A 23,047-nucleotide genomic window follows, 5' to 3' on the forward strand; every position below is an offset into this window, starting at 1 on the left:
GAAGATTTGTGTAAGGTCAACCTTATTGAAGATTTGTGGGGCTGACCTGACTGAAAATTCATGCAGGGGTAAATTTAATTGTTTTTTGGGCTGATTTGACTGTCATAATTGCAGGTTTGAATAAATGTTGTGTAGGGACTGATTGATTTCTGTATGGGGGGGGCAACAAACTGCTGTAAATACTGACTGCTGAAAAGGGGAAAGCAGAAAAGTGCTTCATAAATTCTGTGAAGGAACAAGCATGAAATTCTATATAGTTAGTATTTGAAAACACAGTATATTCAGAATCTTTTACTATTGTTTCCTCCATTTACTCTTAAACTTTATGTTAGTCTGAAGTTTTTTCAAGCATGTTTTGATTTGAAAACTGTTAGTAAACCCTAGGTTGCATAGTCATGGCCAATATTCAAGTCTTGTTTTGCTTGAAGACCAAAAATTAATATTTGGAGCTAAAACACTCATCATCATAATAGAATGATCCTGAAATGGAGACTGGAACAGCTTCAAATCTTATATATTTTGATAAACATCATAAGGAAACCTTCTCGTTAAAAGTGCCTTTTTTGAGGACTTTTTTTTTAAGATCTTCGTGAGAGTTTGAAAAAGAAATATCAAACTTTTGAAAAAGCTAGGAGTCCACGATTAAAGCATATACTTAGAATGGAAGACCTAAAAGATCCACTTTTCATTGGCAACAAACCTGTAGATGAGGATGATATGGGTGCTTTAGTCATCATTAGTTTGCCACTGTCATTTGAAAGTTTTGTTGAGTCATTGCATTTGTTGGCAGAGCATATAATTCAAAGTCAAATTCAAATTCTAGAGTCTAGTTTTGGAGAATCTAAGAATGCACTTGTTGTGTAGTATAAGGGCGAAGTGAAGAAAACTTTGACTTCTGATTGACAATTTAAACACAAAATTAAGTGTTATTATTGTCATAAGTTTGGGAATATAAAAAAAGAATGCTAGAAAAGACCATATTTTTATCCCATAAGATGTGGAGCTTAGGTTAATGTCACAATTGAGGTGGAGCAATGACTCTAGGGAACAAGAGTATGCTTTTATGGCATCTTCCCAAATGTAAGTCTTTTGTTTGTGGTGCATCTGGACACTAGACTTGCCATAGAGGTTAGTATGTTAAGTTTATTGTTGATTCTTGTTCTATAAATTTTGTTAGTTTGGATGATGTAATAAAATTCATAGGGAGAGATGTTTGGTTTGTTCCAAAAATGAGCAAGAGTATAAAGAATAATGTCAAACAAGATAGAACGGTTTCCCTGAGAGTTAGAACCCAGCCACACATGTCCAAAAATTTGCAGATTTAGTTGTTTGCCCCATTAGTCACAATGACTGTGTAAACCTACCTCTTATAACCAATATAGGATAATATAAGTGGTTTTTCCCTTTTATCAAAAATCTATCTATGTCATGTTCTATCCATTATGTGTTCATTTTGTTGCAAAGTCTGCAAAAAGTCCAGAAAAAATCCAAATGTGGAATTGTATGGGTCAATCCTTGTGGCATACACTAACATCCAACCCCAACAATTTGACCTAATAGTTTGTAAAAATTGTTGGTACATTAGACATGACATGGTTGTCATGCCAGTTGTCCAAACTTCAAAATGTGCTAATGCCTTAGAATATTTTATGTTGTTTATGTGTCAAACTTGGTCCTCCATTTGTTGAAGTCGAGTCTTTTTTTGTGGGGATTTCAAATTTGGTCATCCCCTCACATTGCTTCCCTTCAATCCCCAAAATCTCAGTCCTTTGCAATGCAAATATTTCTAAGTCTTTTGCTGTTGGAGTTTTGGACATCTCTTAACCAGCATACCATTTCCATTGTTCCTTTAAAACTCCAAAGCCTGACCATTTTCCTTAAATACTTTATAGCGTCACACTTTCAGGGTTTTCCTTCCCTTTATATCATTTCTTTGGCATACTTGAGCCCTAGTCTCCAAAAGTCTTTGTTAAAATATTCACGTCTTTGCCCCTACTTGACTTTCAAATATCCTCATCCTTCCATGCTTTTTTCTCATCGCCGGCCTACTAGAGTTCTCCTTCTTAGAGTACCTCTTTCACCTTCACTCTACATCTTGGTAGGTGTTGCCAAAAATTTGCCTAAGTAGTTCAGGTTGGGAAGTCAGATAATCCTTAATTGAAGCAACTCACTTATTGCCTCCCCAATACTTGACTCTCACTTCAAAATTTCTCTCTCTTTCGAAATTAGAGTTGTGGCCTTCCCTTAATTTGGTTACTTGTTCCTTGTCATCCCCGACATTCCGATCCCCCATCCTTTGAAATTTTTTTGTCTATTTTTCGAAAGCTGCCAAAAATTTCTAAGTATTCTTTGTCAGAGTTGTTGGAATTCCCTTCATTTTGATACTTGTTTTGAGGTATGCTCGACTCTGAAACCTCGTTGATTTCTTCATACTTCTTTGAAGTCAGACTTTCACCCATCCTTCCACCTTGGTACTCCTTCCCTAGTTCCTCCAAAACCTTGCCACTCGATAACTTGTTATACATTTCCCATCAAAGTTTCAACAAAAATATCAAGAGGATCGAGAATCCAAGAAATGATTGCATGGATTAATGATGAATGATGGACAAGGAAAGGGACTTCACAATGCAAGAGAGAGGATTTTTCAAGACAATGGAATCCAAGATGAACACTTCAAACAAGCTGATTACAATGACCTTGGATTTCCAAAGATCAAAGGAAGGAACTCAACAATGCGAGGAGAATCAATATTAAGGAATCTACAAGGATGATCATGAAGGAGTTTTTCAAGGATTGCTCTAGGATGAAGGATTGAATTACAACAGGAAAGACAAGATCCACATTCTAATATGAAGACAAAGTCAAGGACATTGCAACATGAAGTGAAGAAATTTTCAAAGGATTCCAAAGAGAAGGATGGCAAGATGAAGAACATTCAAGGAGATGATGCAATTTGGGAATATGAACCATCACAATCAATCAAAAGGCCGAATAATGTTGAGTATCAAGAGATATTGCTAGAAATGCAAGAAGAAGAAAGTTTACACGATGTACATGTTGAGGTGGCACCTAATCATCATCAACCAATCAAATAATGACAAGTCAACATGTCCAGAATCATTGAACCTGACTCATCCTACGAAGAAGACAAGTGGACATGTTGATGCCTTATCCTTATCATTGGTCCTTTTCCACAAAAGGATATGTATTCAAAGCTTGTAATTTTCTCATTGGATAGCATTAATTGTAGGTGGTCGTTGTTATAACTACCTCAATTTAGTGTTTCTTTGAATTATCTTGGCCATTGATTTAGAATCAATTTGGGCCCTTCATTTGTAATGGGAAGTCTATATAAGTCTTGGCCTTTCATTTGTAAAGGTTAATAGTGAATAGTTGATGATTAGAAGCAGTAGAAGTAGTAGGAGGAGGAGATCAGAGATTGTTGCCAAGACTATGATGGAATAAATACAAAAAAAATCATTGAAGATATGGTGGATCTTTGTGTTTTGTTTCAACATTTTACATGGTTTCTACTTCTCAACTTTAAGTTGAAGTTCATTGATTGTAATGGAGAAATGTGAAGATGTTTGATGGAATTCTAGTTCATACTATTTATAGTTTGTTGATTGCAAAATGCAGTGTATGGTTAGTCTGAACCTAATTTAGCATTACTTCGATTGTGGATGTTCATTTGGATTGCGCCAGTATTGGGTATTTGGATGAATATTTACAATATGAAAATCCTTTGTTACCTTTGGGGATTGCATCAGTTTTGTGTAGCTGTTTCATTAGGCAAAGCAAAGCTTGATTTATGGAATCCACCTATCTAAGCACTATCTGTTATCATCATTTACCTTAGGTTTTAGATTAGATTTCTCTTAGCCTTTATCGCTTTTGTCTTTTATTTTTCAAATTAGTTTAGTATTCTAGTTCCAACTAAGCGTAAGTCCCTTTGTGATATCAAAAAATCACATATTTTCTTCGAGTCTATCCATCATAAAGTCACATTGTTCGCATTGTAAACCTTGGGTTTGCCTTATCTGATCACATTGTTTAGCATTTTACGTATCCTTGTCCAAGAGAGGAAAGAATACTTGGTATTTTATTATGTGTTGGCGAGTGTCACAAAACATGCATCAACACCAACATTTGCAAATTTTGCTATTTTTGTCCATGTGTTACAAAGACTTTGTGTAAACCTACCTCTTATAACTGAATTGGGACAATATAAGTGAATTCCCCCTTTGTCAAAAACTAAGTCTGTCATGTACTATCCCTTGTGTACTCATCATGCTTCAAGTCTCCAAAAAGTCCAAAAAATTCCCTAGTGTGGAGCTGTATGGGTCAATTCTTTGAGGGTTGTGAGTTGTCAGAGTTTTGGATTTTTGGGGTTTCCCATACTAGTATGCCAACCCTTCCATCTCACTTTTTCCTTTGCCTATTACATTGTCAAGCATCATCCCCACAACATACATTTTCAACTAATCTTGCCAATTCGACCTAAAAGTTTGTAAAATTTGTTTGATTTGTCAAGTTTGTCATGCTAGTAATCTAAACTCTGGAATGATTAATGTCTTAGAATATTTTGTGTTAGGATTGTTAGACTAGTCCTCTATTCGTAATCATCCCATTTTTGATCTCCAACCCCTAATAATTTATTGTTGAAGTCAATTCTTTTGTTTGGTGGGCTTTTGGACTTAGTTATCTTGTCATATTGCTTCCCTTAATCCTTGGAATCTTGATCCTACCTAGTCCAAATGTTTCCAAGTCTGTTAGTGTCAAAGTTTCAAACATCCCTTAACCATCGTACCATTTCGATTGTTCTCTCAAATCTTTGAAGTTTGACATTGCTTTAAATTCTTTATAGCAACAAACCATCGAACTTGTCCTTTCGTTCATATCATTTCTTTGGTATCCTCGATCCCTAATCTTCAAAAGCATTTCTTAAAATATTTAAGTCTTAAAATATTCAAGCATTTCCCTTCCTAGAGTATCTCTTCCACCTTCACCTCGCCTCATAGTCTTTCTTGTCAAAAAATTTCCTAAGCCTTTTGGACCAAGAAATCAAACCATCCTTATCCCTTGCCCTCTGAAGTTTTCCTAAGTTTATTTTTTGAACTTTTGGACTTGGTCATGTTTCCATCATTTCCTCAACTCCTTGAAGCTCATTTCAAATGCAAAATTTTTGTTAGTGTTCTTTGTTGGAGTCATCAGACAGCCCTTCATCTTGATACTTGTTCCAAGGTATGCCAGACTCTTAAACATCACCGATTCCTTCATACTTCTTCAAAGTCAAACTTTCGCCCATCCTTCCACCTCAGTACTCCTTAGCTTCTCAAAGAGGGGGCACATAAAGGCTTCCATATGCCCATGATATGATGAGTGAGGAAGAGTTTTAAATCCTTTGAAATGCCAATGCCAAATGGTGGTTTAACCATGTACACTACTATGAATCTCTTGCCAAAACATTTGCACTCAAAAAAATGGCATGAAAAAATATATATGTATGATTAAAAGATACATTATAAAAAAGATATCAGCAAATGTTTTTGCAATGGCAAAGATTCATGTAGGGTGTTGGAAATGTGGGTGTGTGGGTTCCATAATCTGATTGTTCTTGCTGACATGGAATTAAATGCAATTTTTGTGGGGGTTTTGATTTCCTATCAAATCGGGCCAAGCCCACTAGATTTTCAACAAGATGAATCATTAAAAAAAATATAAGGTGGACTTGATGAAAAAGGGCCATGAACCTACAGGAAATAGCTGCAGACACTTTGAAAATAGCCACAGACCTGCAAAAAGTGATTGCCTACAATCAAATGGATCATGGACATGCAAAAAATGATCCTGACCTTCTAAAATGGGTGTGCACCCACCAATATTTTTTCTCTATTTTCCTTTTCTAATTCTTAGATTCTTGCAAGAAATAAGAATTTAGGAAAAAAGTAAAAACAATTATGATGTTGTATGTAAAATAAATCTTTATCAAAAATAAATTGAAAACTAAAAAAAAAATTCTTCTCAGTTGTTGCTTCCGTTGTGGTGAATCAAGATTTGACCTAGGGGGTTTTAACCCTTATGGATGGAGTGGTGAAGTCAGATTTTATCCATCCTTCTATGAAGGTCACAAATCTCCATCGTCCTCTTCACAATGCTATATGAACTTTGTAACATGCGAACAACTTGGAGGGTTTGTCTTGCCTTAATAAGCTACTTTATTGGGTTCTGCAAGGGACCCCCTAGGTTTCGGTCCGGTTCGTCCTAGGTCCGTTCTAGGTCCAAGTCCAATTCCCTATGGGTTTGGACAGGGTCCAACCCCCAACCTGTGGGGGAGAATTTCGTCGTCTTTCAAGGTACCCGAGTAGAATTTGACACAAGTGCTTTTTTTTTACTTTTTAAAAGTGTTTTTTTGGCAAAAAGGAAAATCTGACCCCCCAACCCTAATTGGACCTCTTAAAACACTAAAAATTAAAGCCTATTTCATTTTTGCACAATAGAATGAAAAAAAAACATCTTTGCTCCTTTCCTCAACTTTTTCTTTTTCTTGCCATAGCTCAAGGAGAGTTGAAAAATGATTGTTGCTTGTTCCTAGCTAGTTCTTGTGCTACTCCTATGCGGTTGCAAGTTTAGATTCATTCTCAATGACATTGAAGAGGAAGATTTCAACAAAAGAGGTAGGTTTTTGTTGTTAATGTTTTTTTTTTCAATTTTTTCTTGCATTTTTTTTACAAATTGAAATGAACTCTCTAGTTTTGTTTTATTTTTTCATTTTGGTTTGTAGAATGGCATGTGCTTCTAGTGCTGGGAATGAACCTCGCTTTAAAACAGACCCAAACTCTCTGCTTTGGAAATATGTGGAAATGATAGAACAACTTCCAGGTGGAAGAGGTTTTCTTTGGCTTTGTTCTCATTGACCATATAAGATCTCATACAATCGATTGAAAGCACATTTGTGTTTTATCCCTTAAAAAGGCATCAAATTTTGTCCAAGAAAGCCAAAAGGTAAAGGCCTAGAGCAAGCAAAAAGAAGACAATGTAGTTGGGAAACAATCCACAAGTGCTCACCATTTGGCAAAAAATAAGAAAGGATCGAAGGCCTCTCAATCACCTTCCAATCTTGAACCTATAAAGGGTCATCCATTCTTGTCTATACCTCAAGAACAACCTATGTCACACAAGAAAGTAAAGGGACCACTGGAAACATCATTTCACAATGAGGGTAGACAGATTGTCGAGCAAGACATGGCTAGATGCATCTGTGCTAATTCATTAGCATTTAATGTTGTTCTCTCACCTTATTGGCAGAAAATGGTGAGATCAATTAATGAGGCTCCAAAGGGGTTCAATGCCTAGCTTATGAGAAGGTGCGTACTTATTAGAAAAAGAGGTAAAATATATAGAGGACTCCTTGAAGCCCATCAAGGATTCATGGATCGAAACAAGGGTGTCCATCATATCTGATGGATGGAAAGATGCAAGAAATTGCCCATTGATCAACGGTATTGCAGTGTCCCCTAAAGGGGCAATGTTTTTAAAGTAGTGGATTGTGAAAAGCAAGTGAAGGATGGTCCATTTATTGCTAATATTCTTTGCCAAGCCATTGAGGAAGTTGGTCGTTGAAATGTTGTTCAAGTGGTAACAAACAATGCCAAAAACTGTAGGGTTGTTGGGTTATTGGTTGAGCGCTATCAACACATTTTTTGGACACCTTGTGCTGTCCACTCACTCAACCTAATGCTCAAAAAAATTGGCAACAAAGTTGAATGGATCAGACAAGTGTATGTTGATGCCAAGGAGATCCAAATGTTTACCACCAACCACCATATGTTGCAAGGCATATTTAGACAATTGTCAAGATTGGAGTTGTTGAAGGTAAGTTAATTTTAAATTTAGTTAAATAATAAATATGTCTAGTAAAAAAAAAAAAATTTTAATTTTAATTTTTGGTTTTTTATTTTGAAATAGGTTGTTGAGACCCGTTCTTGAGGCACTAGCTAGCATGGTAATCAGCTCTAATTGTAGCATATGGGGGCAATTTAGCACTACAAGGGCAGCAAACATTAGGAGCCTGGAGAATGATACTAGATGACTCTTGGTGGGATCATGTTGAGTACCTCCTGAATTTCATTGAGCCTATATTGAGCATGATCCATTACACTGACATGGATAGGCCTTGTTTGGGTGAGGTATATGTTGGAATTGATTCAATGATTGAGAAGATTAAAGTCATAATAAATGAAAAAAGAGCAAGACCCTGAACAAACATTCTTCAAAGAACTACAACAAATCATTGTGGAGAGATGGAACAAAATGACCACTCCATTGCATCTCCTTGCCTTTGTGTTGAGTCCGAAGTATTATAGTCAGTAGCTCCTAATTGGCACAAGAGTTACCCCTTATAGAGATCCTGAAGTCGCTCAAGGGTACAAGGCAGCCCTTCATAGACTCTTTCACCAAGACAAATGTGCTGCAGTGAGGGCTGAATTCAAGAGTTTTGCAAGTACAAATGATTGTGATCATGAAGCTCTTTGGGACAAGCATAGGGTTCCTACTCATAGTTGGTGGTACTTCCATGGAGAAGCATACGCGCACCTACAACCCACTGTCATCAAAATTTTATCGCAAGTTCTTAGTTATTAAAAAAAAATTCTATCTTGCTCATATTTTTATTTATAACTCTCAACTCTCTAATTTCAAAATCTTGATAGGTTGCTAGTTCATCTTCATCCAAGAGGAATTGGAGGACATACTACTTCATCCACTCATTAAAGCACGATAGACTACACTCCAAAAAGGTGAAGGACTTGGTCTTTGTGCATTCAAACTTGCAGCTCCTCACACAAAGAAAATGCCTACACACAAGGGGAGACAAAGCAGTGGGATATTGATCCAAAGCATGCCGAGTTGGATGATTCAGTTTCCTGCCTTGCTGCACTTGGAGTTGATGATGACCATGAGCTACCTAGTGATCATGAGACTGAGTATGCTAGTACCACTGCCAATGCTAGTGCCAGTACCACTATTTGTGGTTCTTCTAATTTACCACAACATATGGAGGATGATGATGATATTTTTGATGACCCATATGATATTTCATCAGTGATTGCTGATTGTTGACACTTGACATTATTATTTTTTAACTAAAACAGTAATATGGTGGTGTATTTACTACTTTGCGATGTTATTTAAACTAAAACTTAAATATATACATCATGAGAGTCGAGTTTTGACTATTAATATGGTGGTGTATTTTGCTATGTTATTTGACTATTAGCATAGTGGTATATTCTGAACTGGACTACTGCTGCATATACAATTTTTTTTTTATATGTTTTTGTACTGACGAACCCAAACCCCCCAAAAAAATGTGACTGAACCTGCGAACCTGAACCTCAATCTTGAACTCAAGCCCGAACCGGGACCGGCAACGTAGTTAATAAGTAACCTTCTACTCTTATGAAAATTTTGAAGTACGATAGTGACAACACTTTGAAACAATCAGAGATGAAACTCATTCAAAAGAAATGAGAACAATGTGAATTGATAATCTACATCCTTACAACAAATGAATAAGGTGGATCTTCATTCTCTATTTATTATTAATTGAGATATTGGTGGAACTGAGGTGCAACTGTGAGTCATAATAAGTTACTCCTGAAAATGTTTAAGATTTACCAACTTAATCTTAGTGAATTCGAACATAGGTATAGTCATGCAAAGATGATTGTGTAGTGAGTTGTAATCAACTTAGTCGAATTGAGAGTAATTGAGACTATCTATTTCAACTTGATTGGGATATTTAAGGAATTGTTGGCATATACTAATAAATATGTTAACTCGGGAAAGACCAAATAAACCTAATAATAATGTGCACATGTCCTAGGAAAGGCCTGTACACCAACAAAATTCTTTGTTTCATCCTTTCGACCCAAAGAAATTGCTTAGAAAATCGCTCAAATTATTGTTTGTAGTAATCAAGCATAGGTCAACTTTTGCCTATTGTTAAAATTGATATTATCTTTCAGTTCTGGGAAGCTAGTAAATCTGTGATTTTTAAGGTTGTCACTTCTGATAGATACTTTTTCCACTGTAAAAATTAGTTGCCATGGTAAACGTGATGTTATAAACACAAATATAGGTCAACAAATTTGTTGTGGTTTTTGTGTGTCTGAGCGAGCTGATTTCTTTCTAGATCACTCTTCATGCACTATTTTCCATTTGTCACCTGTCACACATCTAGAAGTTTGTCATAGAAATTCCAATATAGATTGTGCTCCTTGAGGGTGAAAATGTTCTTAGAGTTGGCACTTTTCACAGAGAAAACCAGTCTGGGCGATTACAGTAGCATCAATGACCTTCTATTTCGCATAGTAGATAGGTAATAAACTAGAAGACAAAAAAAATTCCTAGAATGCACCTAGACATTTTGAAGTTTGACCTCAAATGTAATGTCCCCTTTTTATCAAATGCCCTAGTTTGCCCAAAAATCAAATTTCCAAGGAAGAGATGGAATAGGGTTATGTACCAACTTAGATCACCCAAATTGAGGTCCTGCAAACATGTTAGATAATCATTGAAACATAATTAAACAAAACATTGTTAGAAATACTAAGCAAAACATAGATCTCGTTACTAGGGTTTAGGAACATTAACTCAATTATAAAATAAACATAACTTAATGATGGATCTCAACCATAGGGAGGCTCGGACAAAGGGGTAGGTTATGGTGCCTAAATGTTCCTCTACCCTAGGCCCAAGAGCAGATTTCTTATCCCTCTTGGCCTCATGGGACCATTCGGTCACTACCATGGGGTGGCGTACCTAGTGAGGAATCCCATAGTCATTCCCCTCACCATACTACCTTTATCTTCTACCCTATAATATGAATTCCTTAGCTCCCATAGCCAATCATGATAGGGAAGTTAGGATGACTGCAGTAGGGTGTCCTGAGGATCCTTCCCTCCTAAGCCCAAGGGCAACACTCCTTGTGCCCCCTTGGCCTCATGTAACCATTCGGTCACCACCATGAGGTGGCGTACTTTGGAGAGGACCTCACCACCGTTTCCCCTCCCTGTATCTTTATTCCTTAATCAAGATTGATAGTATTAAACAATATATATAGATTATGCATTATTGCCTTAATTCAGTATAAGAGATTATATGATCACATTTAAAGATTATGCATAGTTGCCCCTATTAGTATACACACTCAAAATTATATGAACATATGATTCTTAACTAACCCATATACTTTTCAAAGAGTAATTCAAGTAGTCATTAAATCGTTAACTAATATTCTTTCCATACCAGATCGCAGATAGATTATTAATAGATGTCGGTTGTCGATGTCTAAATCTATCTAGTCTTCCTTCGATAATGATCTGAATCTAATTCCTTTGATTCCGGCTTTTGAATTGCTAGGATGATCTTTTTATATCTGTAAAGCGGAAAAATCGAACCCTAGTTGTTCTCCCCTCCCCGACTCCAAGGAGAGAGAAGGGAGAGTCACTAGGGTTGATGGTTTTCACTTAGGAGAGACTTTACATTCAAAAGAGGGGTTGAAACCCACAAGATCCAATCCCACACAATGCAAGATTGGATTCTATATGAGTTTCAAGGGTTAAGACATCAAGGATACCCTCTTTTGTAAAGAATGTAGATAGAAAGATCAAACTAGGAATGCATGTAAAGTAGGAAAGATTCGCTTATAAACAGAGATAGGGATATGGGATGAAGCTGCGGACCTGGAATTAGCAGTAAAATGTCGAGACGGTGCTGTTCTGCAAATTTGAGCGAAAGTTGACGGGACGATGGCGCCCGGCGTGCACACGGTCCTCCGAAAAATCCGCGAAACGAAGGGGGATCTGTTCGTCTCTACACAAGGATTCTAGATCTTCAATTATAGCCGCGTACCTGCAACATACACAGAAAAGAGAGGACGATTGGGGGGTTAGGGATGAGGGGTTTGCCTTTAGGTCAAACCCCGGTTTTGGAATTAACCAAGAAATGAGAATGCTGTAAATGTAAATGTTTGTAATGTAAACAAGTACTGATACCTTGTTGTAAGAATGTTTGTATTCTTACATGCGAAGGTGTAATGTATGTAGTATGTTGTATGTTGTATGTGATCTCCTCTTCAATGGTTGAATCCTTGTCTTGAATGCAACACTTAGCCTTGAATGGAGACTTAGAATGCTCAATTGCTTGAAGGAATGCTTGAATGTTTGAATATCGTTTCCGCCTTTTTTCCCTCTACCAAAATGGGAGAGGAAATGTAGTTTATATACTTGTCAATTAGGGTTGATAGACTGATTTTCCCGACCTTAGGCCGACCAGGAAACATTATTTTCCAATTTGCAAACTTAAAGACCCGAAGCCCCATAAGAGACCGGGCCCAAAATAGGGCTAGGGACCAGGGCGCTGGGCGCCATGGCCCCACCTCCAGGGACAGCAGGGTGCAAGGAGGATCAGGCCAGGGTGCTGAAAAATGCAGTTTTTGATGTCATGAACAAGTTTCGGGGTCTCCATTCAGGTTCCATGTTGCATCGCCATCGTGAAGACCCAAATGCGGTCGAAATTGCAAGTGTCGCAACTTTAGTACGCTACAATATCCTTCTTCCATGCTGGAGAGTCATGCTCTTTGACTGCTGCCTTTTCATAGTCGACTTTTGCTAAGAGACGCCTTGTTTGATTGAACCGTTTCTCTTAAGTAACTAATAGTTTGTGAATAGGATCGTTGCACCATAGGAGAGGAAAGGTTAGTCCCTTAAGGCTGATGTTGTTCAATAATTAACAAACCCTGCTGTATGTTATAGGCGATCAAGATTCAAAGCACATTGTTCGATTTTATAAAATTGTGAAGTCTTACTTTGTGAGACAATTTTATATTTAGATTTGCTGATAAGGGATGTCAGATTGGGGGGCATGACAGTCCGCCCCTCTTGTCCTCAAGCAATAGTAGAATGATCATGAATCCTAACCCACCTTGTACTTCTCAAGTATTATCATAAGTTGTAGATTTGAATTAAGACCCATAAGTTTCTTCCTTTAATTGAAAAAGTTCAAAACTGGCAAGATTTAACTTAAGACAAGTTTTCTCTCTTCTAGAGAAAAAGGATCAAGGCCATCCAATTGTACTTGGAAAAACTAATTAGGTTGGCAACATGTTTGCACGTTGGTTATTTTGGTGAGTCTTTTTCTCTTGCTATTCTCATATTCTAGATTTTATGGTAATCATAGATACTCATGGAGTAGACATACATCGAACATGGAGTATACACATGATCCATATTTACTTGACACAGAAACTTTGGCGTCTTATGAGTTAACATATTACAATTTTTATTGGGGAAATCTTAGGAATATGAAGGCGTCAGGATTGCTAGATTGGTTCCTCCACAACGCTCCATTTGTTAATTATCCCCTTTTCTTCTGATGGGCTGCTCTTAAGACTTCCTTTGTCGTATCTTATTTTCTTGTTCAGGTTTCCCTCTACTTCTTCATCTGATGTTGCCTCTATTATACATAGCTGTCTTTTCTTTCCACATGTGTCCTAGTTCCCACTTCTCTTTGCACTTGTAGCACAAGTGTTTACTTTTAAGTCTCCTTCGAGTGCAATTATGTCCAGGCCCCCATACCTCTTTACATTTAAAGCATAACTTTTCCTCTTGGGTTTCATCTTGTTTACAAGTGTGTCCTCGTTCCCATTTCTTCTTTCAATCAAAACATAGGCCTTTCTTCCTTAGTTCTTCTCATTCATCATGGGAGAGGTACATATTCTTGTTCTTGTCCTATTCGTAGAAGTGCTTATCTCTTGATGTTGTCTTTTTAGAATGATCCGACCCCTTGGTTTGAGAAGCCTCCAACCGAGTAGCTTTAAGGATTGCTTCTTGGAGAGTAGATGGATCAAAAGCACTCACTAGTCCTCGGGTTGCATCGGTTATTTTTTCTATGAATAGATAGATGAGTCTTTCTTTGGATATCCCGAGGAACATAACTGCTAATCTTTGAAATTTTGAGATATATTCCTCAAGAGTTCCTCTTTGTCTTATCCTCGTGAGTTCCTTGAAATATTTTTGGGGATGGGTGTGGTCAAATGTTGTCAAATCTCTCAATAAGTCTTTTCTTGAAGGCATCATAGGTCCTAACATTTTTGTGATATTGTGAAATTAGGCCATGATGCCACCATGCATGTGTTGTTCCTTCTAGGTGTAGTATGACAACTGTGACTGCATCCCTTCCGATCATAGGACAAAGGGTGAGGTAAGTCTCTAATTTTTGAATCCATGAATGAGCTGAGATTTTCCCCACTATGCTTTGTATCTCCATGTTAGGCCGTGTCCTTTTCCTATATTTTCTCCTTGCATCAGCCTCACAAAATTCAGAGAAAGGAATACTTCTTTTAATTTCAGGGTCTAATCTTGCATATTCTGTAGCAAGTTCCCTCATGCCAGGGATATTGGTTTCTTTACTACCTCTAGATGGCTCTTCCCTAAATAGAAAAGGTGGCTCATTTGTTCTAGGGGTGGGCTCCCATGTGGTCCAGTTATCATTCTCTGATTGACTTGGAGATCTTTCCCTTTCATTCCCTGGATTTGTCCTAAGATTGCCTATGGTTGTTGTTATGTTTTGTAGAGCCTGAGTAGTTTGCTCCATAAAGGCTCTAAACTCATGTTCCATGGCTGGCAGGAACATGCTTTGATACCACTAATGTTCCCTTTTTATCAAATGCCCTAGTTTGCCCAAAAATCAAATTTCCAAGGAAGTAGGAGATGGAATAGGGTTATGTACCAACTTAGATCACCCAAATTGAGGTCCTGCAAACATGTTAGATAATCATTGAAACATAATTAAACAAAACATAGATCTCATTACTAGGGTTTGGGAACATTAACTGGATTATAAAATAAACATAACTTAATGATGGATCTCAACCATAGGGTGGCTCGGACAAAGGGGTAGGTTAGGGTGCCTGAATGTTCACATATAAAGAGATTATATGATCACATATAAAGATTATGCATAGTTGCCCCTATTAATATACACAATCAAAATTATATGAACATATGATTCTTAACTAACCCATATACTTTTCAAAGAGTAATTCGAGTAGTCATCATATCGTTAACTAATATTCTTTCCATACCAGATCGCAGATAGATTATTAATATATGTCGGTTGTCGATGTCTAAATCTATTTGGTCTTCCTTCGATGATGATCTGAATCTAATTCCTTCAATCCCCCCTTTTGAATTGCTAGGATGATCTTTTTATATCCTTCTTCCATGCTAGAGAGTCATGCTATTTGACCGCTGCCTTTTCATTCGACTTTTGCTAAGAGACGCCTTGTTTGATTGAACCGTTTCTCTTAATTAACTAATAGTTTGTGAATAGGATCGTTGCACAATAGGAGAGGAAAGGTTGGTCCCTTGAGGCTGATGTTGTTCGATAATTAACAAACCCCACTGTATGTTATAGGCGATCAACGCACATTGTTCGATTTTATAAAATTGTGAAGTCTTACTTTGTAAGACAATTTTATATTTAGATTTGTGTTGGCATTGAGTTGTCATTGATGTCAACCGGTATTGCAGGCTACCAGTAGAGGTATGTCAACTCGGTATGAAGAAGACAGACTGGCGTAAAGAAGTTTGACGTGAAGGCCTGTCAACCAGTATGGTGGAAGACAAGTAGGTATTGAGACTGTCAATGACATCACCGGTAAGAGGTGATATGAAGTTGTGTGTTGGTATGACCAGTTGTAACCGATATAAAGGCTGGCTGTTTGCTTGTGATAATATTTGTGATAAAGAGGCAGAGTGACAAAGAGATCACAAACCACTGGAGGTGAAGTTGTGCTACCGGTGTAGTGTACACTACCGGTTAGCAGCAAGAGAAGATCTCACCGGTAAGGGCTTGTGCCGGTATGAATTTGATGAATGATCAAGTTTAAACCGACCTTGTGTCGGTGAGCTGAGTGTATGCCGATGTGATGCCACATGGAGCTGAGGTGGCGAGCATGTAGAGGTCGGTGAAGTTTCCATTGGCATGGTTGTTGGAGCAGTTAGTCGACATTAAATGAAACAGCTACAAATCACGGGTCGATAACAAATTGATGCGGCTCAAGGAAGAATGAACGACAGAGAAAGATCGGGGAGTTGTTGGCACTTGGATCAAAGCAAGGAAATCAGATTGCAAGAGGACCTCGAGAGGGAAATAGTTGGGTCATAAATGAGTCGACAAATTTCAAGGCCGGAAATCATGGTCGGGTTTGCTATTTTTGGTAAACATATTTTGGACTGATGGAAAACGCGTGATGGCTTATTCCTCCAATGCAGGTGTGCGATCCAAGGCGGATCGGATCAGATTGGATGCAGATTTGGTCGGAAGAAGGAAACCCTAGCCACCCTCTGTTTAAATTGGTTTTTGGTGGGAAAGCTTTAGTTTAAATATGGCAAACTAAGACAGATAGTGTGGTTGTTGAAGGGCGAAGAAAAGAGTGAAATTGCTGTTTGAAAGTCATAGAGAAAAACACTTGAAGTGTTTTTGTGTGTGAAGATTGTACCGGTAAGGAGAAGAAGAGTAAATCGGTGTAAGGAACAAACCGGTAGAGTGAGCATAGAATGCAGAGGTGACAAACTGAAAGAAGCAGTACCTGATAGAGAATGATCTAGTGCAATTTAATTTCAGCAGAACAGAGGGAGAGAAGATTAAGGAGAGTTGGAACCAGCAAGAAGGCTAAGTTGCTGTGTGTGTTGAGTTGATATAAACCGGTAAGATAGAAACCAACGGTGCAAAGCTTTGAAAGGTTGCAAAACTTCATTTGTAGCAAGGATCCCAATTGTTTATCTGAGTTTTTCATATTGTTTACACTGAGTAGGTGCTTAGTGCAGGGTTTGTAGCTCCTTTAGGTTGTAGCCTATAAATTGTGTAGGGGTTGGTGCTCCTTTGAGTTGATGCTCATAAATCAGGGGTTGGTGCCCTAAAATTTGTAATCAGAGCCTTTCATTGTGAGGTTGGATTGGAGCAAGTGATCTCCAGCAGCTATTCTCACCAAGGTTTTTCCCACATAGGGTTTTCCTCGTACATCTGGTGTTATGTGTTGCATCTTCATGTGTGTGGTGTATTAATCGTTTAGTTATTTCTCCTACACACACTATTTGCATTGCTTTGGTAACCAGTCTACATCTTGTGTATCTCATATTGAACCGGTATAGCTTTGACTAAGTAAAAACTGTTTAAATCACTGATTCACCCCCCTCTCAGTGATCCATTGTGTCCAACAATTTGCTGATAAGGGATGTGAGATTGGGGGGCATGACATCAAACTCGGGAGGAAAATAAAATCCTAATAACAAAAATGTAGAGAACAAATAGCAAAGAGACTCTGGTTGAAGACACGTTTAATTTTGTTAAGAGTCTTAGAGTGGTTGGGATGGCTGGAAATTTGATCAAGGTCCTCCACCTGATCTGGGCACTGTATCAAAGATGCTTTTATTTTTACTGCTGTTTGGCAAGACATCTTTTTTTGGTGCATTTGATTATGTGATATATATGGTTGAACATAGTAAATTTTGTGGTTTTATGCTTCATTGATTTCAGTATGTATGAGCTGCCATTTTCTGCTTGGGCCGTGTGGCCAATATGCTTTGGCGTCTGATACGTTTGCACCCAATATTTTGGTTATATCAAGAGCGTTGTAATTATATTAGAGTAATACATACAGGGTTGCTTCAACAAAATAAATCAACAAACTAATTGCCCTGTCAATACACTTAGAATTTAAGCAGTCAGCCTAAGGATATCCAAAAATGACAAAATTATAACAACCTATATAAGATTTACAATACACTTGATCTATAACAGACATAAATTACATATCAAAACACGAGATGCCTGTTATAATGCTTCTGCTGGTGCAAGTCCAACACTTGAATGCTTAATCACTGGATCATCCATAATCCATATTATCATTATGGTCTAGGTAATCCTGAATGTGAATCTGTCTTTTAATAATAGAATATGAAAAGTTGAGAACCGATGATTGACTTGATCCAGATACAGAGGAGCACTGGGATGATATTTTGTTGGCTGAAGAGTTTATTCAGTTACAAGTACGACATATTATGTATAGAACCTATACATTATTTGATTACATTAACTTTACTTTTTTATATCAATAAGTTTTTGACACTAAAGAATAACATGGAGCAACAATCAGCTATCTTACACTGCCTGTTCAAAATATTAAATAAATTAAGCTAATCAATATTCTGAATTCAGAGTGCAGAAAAACAGGGGCATTCATCTGTCACTAGGGTTAACATGAAAAGACCAAAAGAATCACGTTTGGAAAATGCTTTATGTGCACTCCCACCAAAGTAAGTTTCTCTGTCTTCCAAATTTCTCTTGTTTCAACCTCAGAATCTTTGAGACCTATTTAGACATGTTCAGTTTATGCCTAATTATAAGTCTATTTTCTTTGTGAATTTTTTTTATGTTGTAATATCTTACTTTATGATCGTAAGCTAGTGAACATGTCTGGAAGAAACATTTAGCACTGAAATCATCCAAACTTCTCTAAATATTTAGGTTGAAAACCTCAGAAGAGTTGGAGCAAAAAGAGCTCGAAAATCTGCCAGCATTCAGCGCTGGAGGAATCAATGGGAAGGTAATATAAAGCATTGGGATGCCTGATATGAAATTTCATTTGACAACTTTTTCTGACATCATGTTTGGTTTTACTTTTGTAGAGGTGTTGTAGTAAGGGGTCTATGGGAATAGTGCGCGTTGAAAAACACCAAGCCACAACACCAGTGGTATTGTTACCATGCTATTCAATTTTCGCTTGTTTTTTTAACACTTATTTAAGTGGTATTCTTTATAGTTTATCCTATAAAGAAGCTAATTCCTTCAAAACTAAGTTGACATATCAAGAATTCCACTTTGCAGCAAACAAACACATTCCAAAGTTTGATGCAACCGTTGAATTATGTACAAATATTTGCTTTAATCACTTTTATATTTGGAGATATTTTCTTTTGAAGAAATAATGTATGCTTTGAGATGCATAGTCATCCATATATATCCTTATCTAAAAAATATTAAGATTGAAAACACCTCACTGCTTTGTGCTTTTTTTATCAGTTATTAGTAAAATCAGAGCCTCAGTTTCCACTTCAACAGGCTACAAAACCTCAACCTTTTAATCTTGCAACAGAGGTTTGTGTTTCCTTAATCAGCTTCCATTTTAGATATACTTTTGGCCTTTTTAAATGACAGAACCTTAACATCATTGTTGTTCTTTGGAGTCACATGTTACATGGAATATACTTATGCCATGTGCATTTCAGGATCGGGGAATAGAAAAAGAGAGAAAGTTTATCTCACAATTGCAAGAAAATGAACGAAAGGAACAAAAGGCGCGGATTCCAAAGGCCAATCCACTTCCTTATAGTACTGATTCTCCAGTAGTATGTGAATGGAATACCTAGAGTATGAAAAGTCCCATGCTTTTTTGGTTCTTTGTAACATATGCCTGATTGTTTGCATGTCTCTGTCTCTTCTGTGTGTCTTTATATGTGCATGCAGATCCCTCCAAAGCCACAATCAAAAGAATGTACCAAGCCAGAACCCTTCAAACTTGAGAGTGTAATAAGACACGAAGAAGAACTTAAACGTATAATGGAGGAACATAAAAGATTCTTGAGAGAAGAAGCTGAAATGAAGAACTTCCGAGCTAGGCCTATTATGAACAAGTAAGATATGCTGCCATCAAATGGCATATGGTAGATTTCAGTTTTATTAGAGCACTTTCTGATTTTTTTGATGATTTGGGTGGTTCCATATCGTGGTGGTTGTTCCCAATAACATACCTCATATGGAGAATGGTATAGAGTTGTGTAGATACATTGGACTTGGTAAAGATTTCCCTCAATGTCCATTGTGCTTTGAACTTTTGAGTTTTTGGTATGCATCATGAACTTTTAGTAATGGAAGGGAATTTATTCTAATCCAATGTCCTTTGGGTGATGTACAATGTGATGTTTCAACAATACAATGGTGTTTACTTCATATTGTTTGATGTCAAGGTAATAGCCAACATATGTGCTGTCTTTTTTCTTACCCTGAATTCTCATATTGTCCTTAAATAAAAGTCTCTAGTTTGTCATCACCTTGTCCACTGTAGTCATCCTTTGTGTGAGGAGTGAAAATTAAAAACAAAATAATAGAAAACTGATGGGACTCATTGTGAATGTAAACAAAATTAGAGGGAAGGAGGATTTTCCTGGAGGTTTTGCCCTGTCCTAGAAGTGATCATGGTCTATTTTTACTGTAGAAAGATTGAGGACAACACATGAACTCTCCTTAATGAACAATTTTAACTAGAATGAATATATAGATCTGATGCTTTGTCAACCTGATGATCTTTTTGGATTGTGGTTATGTCAGCAATAAATGGAGTAGAGGGAACATATTCCTCAAGCTACATGTAATTGTTTTGCATACATAATGCGAATGAGAAATATGAAAATGCAGGAATAAAATGAAAAATATGGAACACTACTTTTGTTTCTAAGGAAAAATAAGTAATACGAACACAAGATGGTAAACATCTTTGAAATGGATCCAGTTGAATATGCTTCTCTGTTTTATGGTTACACTAAGCAGTCGAACTGTCCATAAGTAAATGGAGGTGATAGTCTAAGACCATTTTAATAGTTCTCTTTAGATATTGTGGTGAAAATTATTCCCTTCCTGTCTGCATCTGCCATATTGATTGCTGCCTTTAAACATGTGTACAGTTAGCATGCAAGAAATTCATAGTGTTGTTTCTTGCTTATTGCCTCTATGAACAGGTATTAAAAGGGCAGTATTAGAAGAATTTATGTCCTACTGCACAACTATATAATTATTCAAACTCAAAGTGGTTGCAACATACATCAGAAGATCTGGAGATGATGCTCCATCAAAGCCGGTCTCTGACCATGCAGTAAAATTGACCATCAATATAATGAGTAAACTCATTTCTTGCTGATCTTTGTTTACATTGATAGTGTTGTGGTTTCTTGACTGTTCATAGAGGGCAGAAAATATGCCAATTAAGCAGTTTCAGATGAATCTCAGTGTGATTAGTGGTATTTCAGTTTTTGCAAATAAATGAACAAATTCATCACCAATTATATTCTTAGTCTTAAGATATGGTTGTCTGACTCAAAAGCAATTTCCAGGCTTCAACTATTAGAATTGTTTTCTTCATATTCAATAATAAATTTCTTAATCACTATTTTTAAGGTCTTTGGACATCCATGCCTGTCTTGTGATTAAGTAATCATTGATAAATAAAGAGCATGTCTCTTTTGTGATCAAGTATTCATTGGAAAATATCTATTTTGGTGCAAATGCAGTTTCACCAAAAATGTTTGTAGGAAGGTAAGAATGCCACTTACAGAGGTGCAGGAGTTCAACTTGCGTGTGGATAGTCGTGCTATTCAACGTGCAGAATTTGATAGAAGGGTATGGTGTGATAATCTTGTTAGTCGATGGAAGCACATGCTCAATGGATGATATGTTTCTAATGAATTATCTCTACTGTTGGAAATAATATGCAGATAAAGGAGAAAGAAATTTTTTATATGAGACTTAAAGCTGAGTCTGAAGCTGCAATGAAGGTTAGGGGTTCCTACTTTGATGTTTGATGTTTATTTTCCATTTTATTTATTTATCTTGCTGGTCTACCATTGTATGAGTACTTCCTTTTTCACAAATATAACATTTCTATTTTGTAAAATAAGGTCTATAGTTGCCCTTAAAACATGCCCAGAAAGAGTATACCAGAGCATTATCGAAGTTGTCTGGTGGGGGAGGCACTGTTCAGTGACAGAAGCATGAGAATATCAAAAACTGGAGTAACTAAAATTTTCTTTACACTTATGCCATACTATCAATGCTATGTAAGTGGAATAACACCACGATTGAAACATATTTGTGAGGTCATAAGTTAATATTCATTTTTTATTGGAAGTCTTGCCTATGGGGGAGTTAACCGTCCTGGCTTAAGTTTACTTTCAAGAGCAAGTGAAAATGTAATACTGTACCAAACTTTGTACTACTCATTATGCTTAGAGGTGTAACAGGTAACCTATTGGCAGCAGGATATGTAAAGGCATGAGTGGATAACAAAGCTCAAAACATTTTAGAGCTGCCATCTGAAAAAATAAAGAATATGAAAACAATATCATACATACAAGATTCGTTATTCTACAAAACTAAAACAATGAAAAAAATGGAGAACAGAGAAGAAAAAGATGAAAAAGTGAAATAGCAGGTATGATTCTATATATATAGATATAGATATATATTTCTGCAGCAGCATAAAAAAAACAATTAATCTACACACTACACTCTATAAGATGTTATTTTAGCATTTCCCTATTTTTAGCAGAATTAGTATTTTAAAGGATTTAAAAGAGTTATTTAGAAGTATAATTAATTTGCATATGTATTTTACTGATTACACCATGGTAAAATAGTTGTTAGCATCTTCTAGATAGATGTACTTAAAGATATCAATCAATTAATTATAGTAACATTTATAATATAGTACTATAAAATCAATTAATTGCAATCTTTTATTTATTTAAAAATATTTTTATCTAACTAGCATAGATGACAAAAGATATGAGTCTTGAGACACCTATCAATCTTTGTAACAAATTTAATTAATAAATATCACATGTAATAGCAATTCAAACAATTAAAAGTTATTTGATCTAAAACCAAATTTAACAAAAAAGAAATATAGACTCTACAAGGACCATTTTGGGTATACTACAGCTTGTGAATATACTTGATAAATGATTTTATTTAAACAAAAAGTCGTTTCAATATTTTCTTTTTGGTTTTTACTAAGTCTGTTAGGCCAGTGCTGCTGTTTAAACTTTAAATTACCTTCTCGACCTGGTACAAATTTTGTTTTTCAAAATTTCCCTGAAGCTTAGTAACAGGGCCCAACAGATTTGCGCAAACACCTGCCAGCATTCAA

At 36.6% G+C, this 23,047-nt stretch overlaps 1 protein-coding gene across 8 annotated transcripts in view; it reads left to right on the plus strand.

Annotated features, from left to right (window-relative positions):
• The window catches only part of LOC131079412 (protein TPX2), an 82,850-nt gene that overhangs the window by 54,321 nt on the left and 5,482 nt on the right, over positions 1–23,047 (plus strand). For 7 of the 8 annotated variants that reach the window (XM_059207134.1, XM_059207132.1, XM_059207138.1 and 4 more), the window contains 8 exons: positions 18,286–18,383; positions 18,595–18,673; positions 18,756–18,821; positions 19,150–19,224; positions 19,356–19,475; positions 19,594–19,760; positions 21,411–21,519; positions 21,615–21,674. In XM_059207134.1, coding sequence (XP_059063117.1) covers positions 18,286–18,383; positions 18,595–18,673; positions 18,756–18,821; positions 19,150–19,224; positions 19,356–19,475; positions 19,594–19,760; positions 21,411–21,519; positions 21,615–21,674 — 774 coding nt within the window. The remainder of the gene's footprint in view (positions 1–18,285; positions 18,384–18,594; positions 18,674–18,755; positions 18,822–19,149; positions 19,225–19,355; positions 19,476–19,593; positions 19,761–21,410; positions 21,520–21,614; positions 21,675–23,047) is intronic. The other variant, XM_059207135.1, reaches the window with a different exon arrangement.

Source organism: Cryptomeria japonica, chromosome 6 (assembly GCF_030272615.1).
Source record: "Cryptomeria japonica chromosome 6, Sugi_1.0, whole genome shotgun sequence".
Taxonomy (NCBI): Eukaryota; Viridiplantae; Streptophyta; class Pinopsida; order Cupressales; family Cupressaceae; genus Cryptomeria; species Cryptomeria japonica.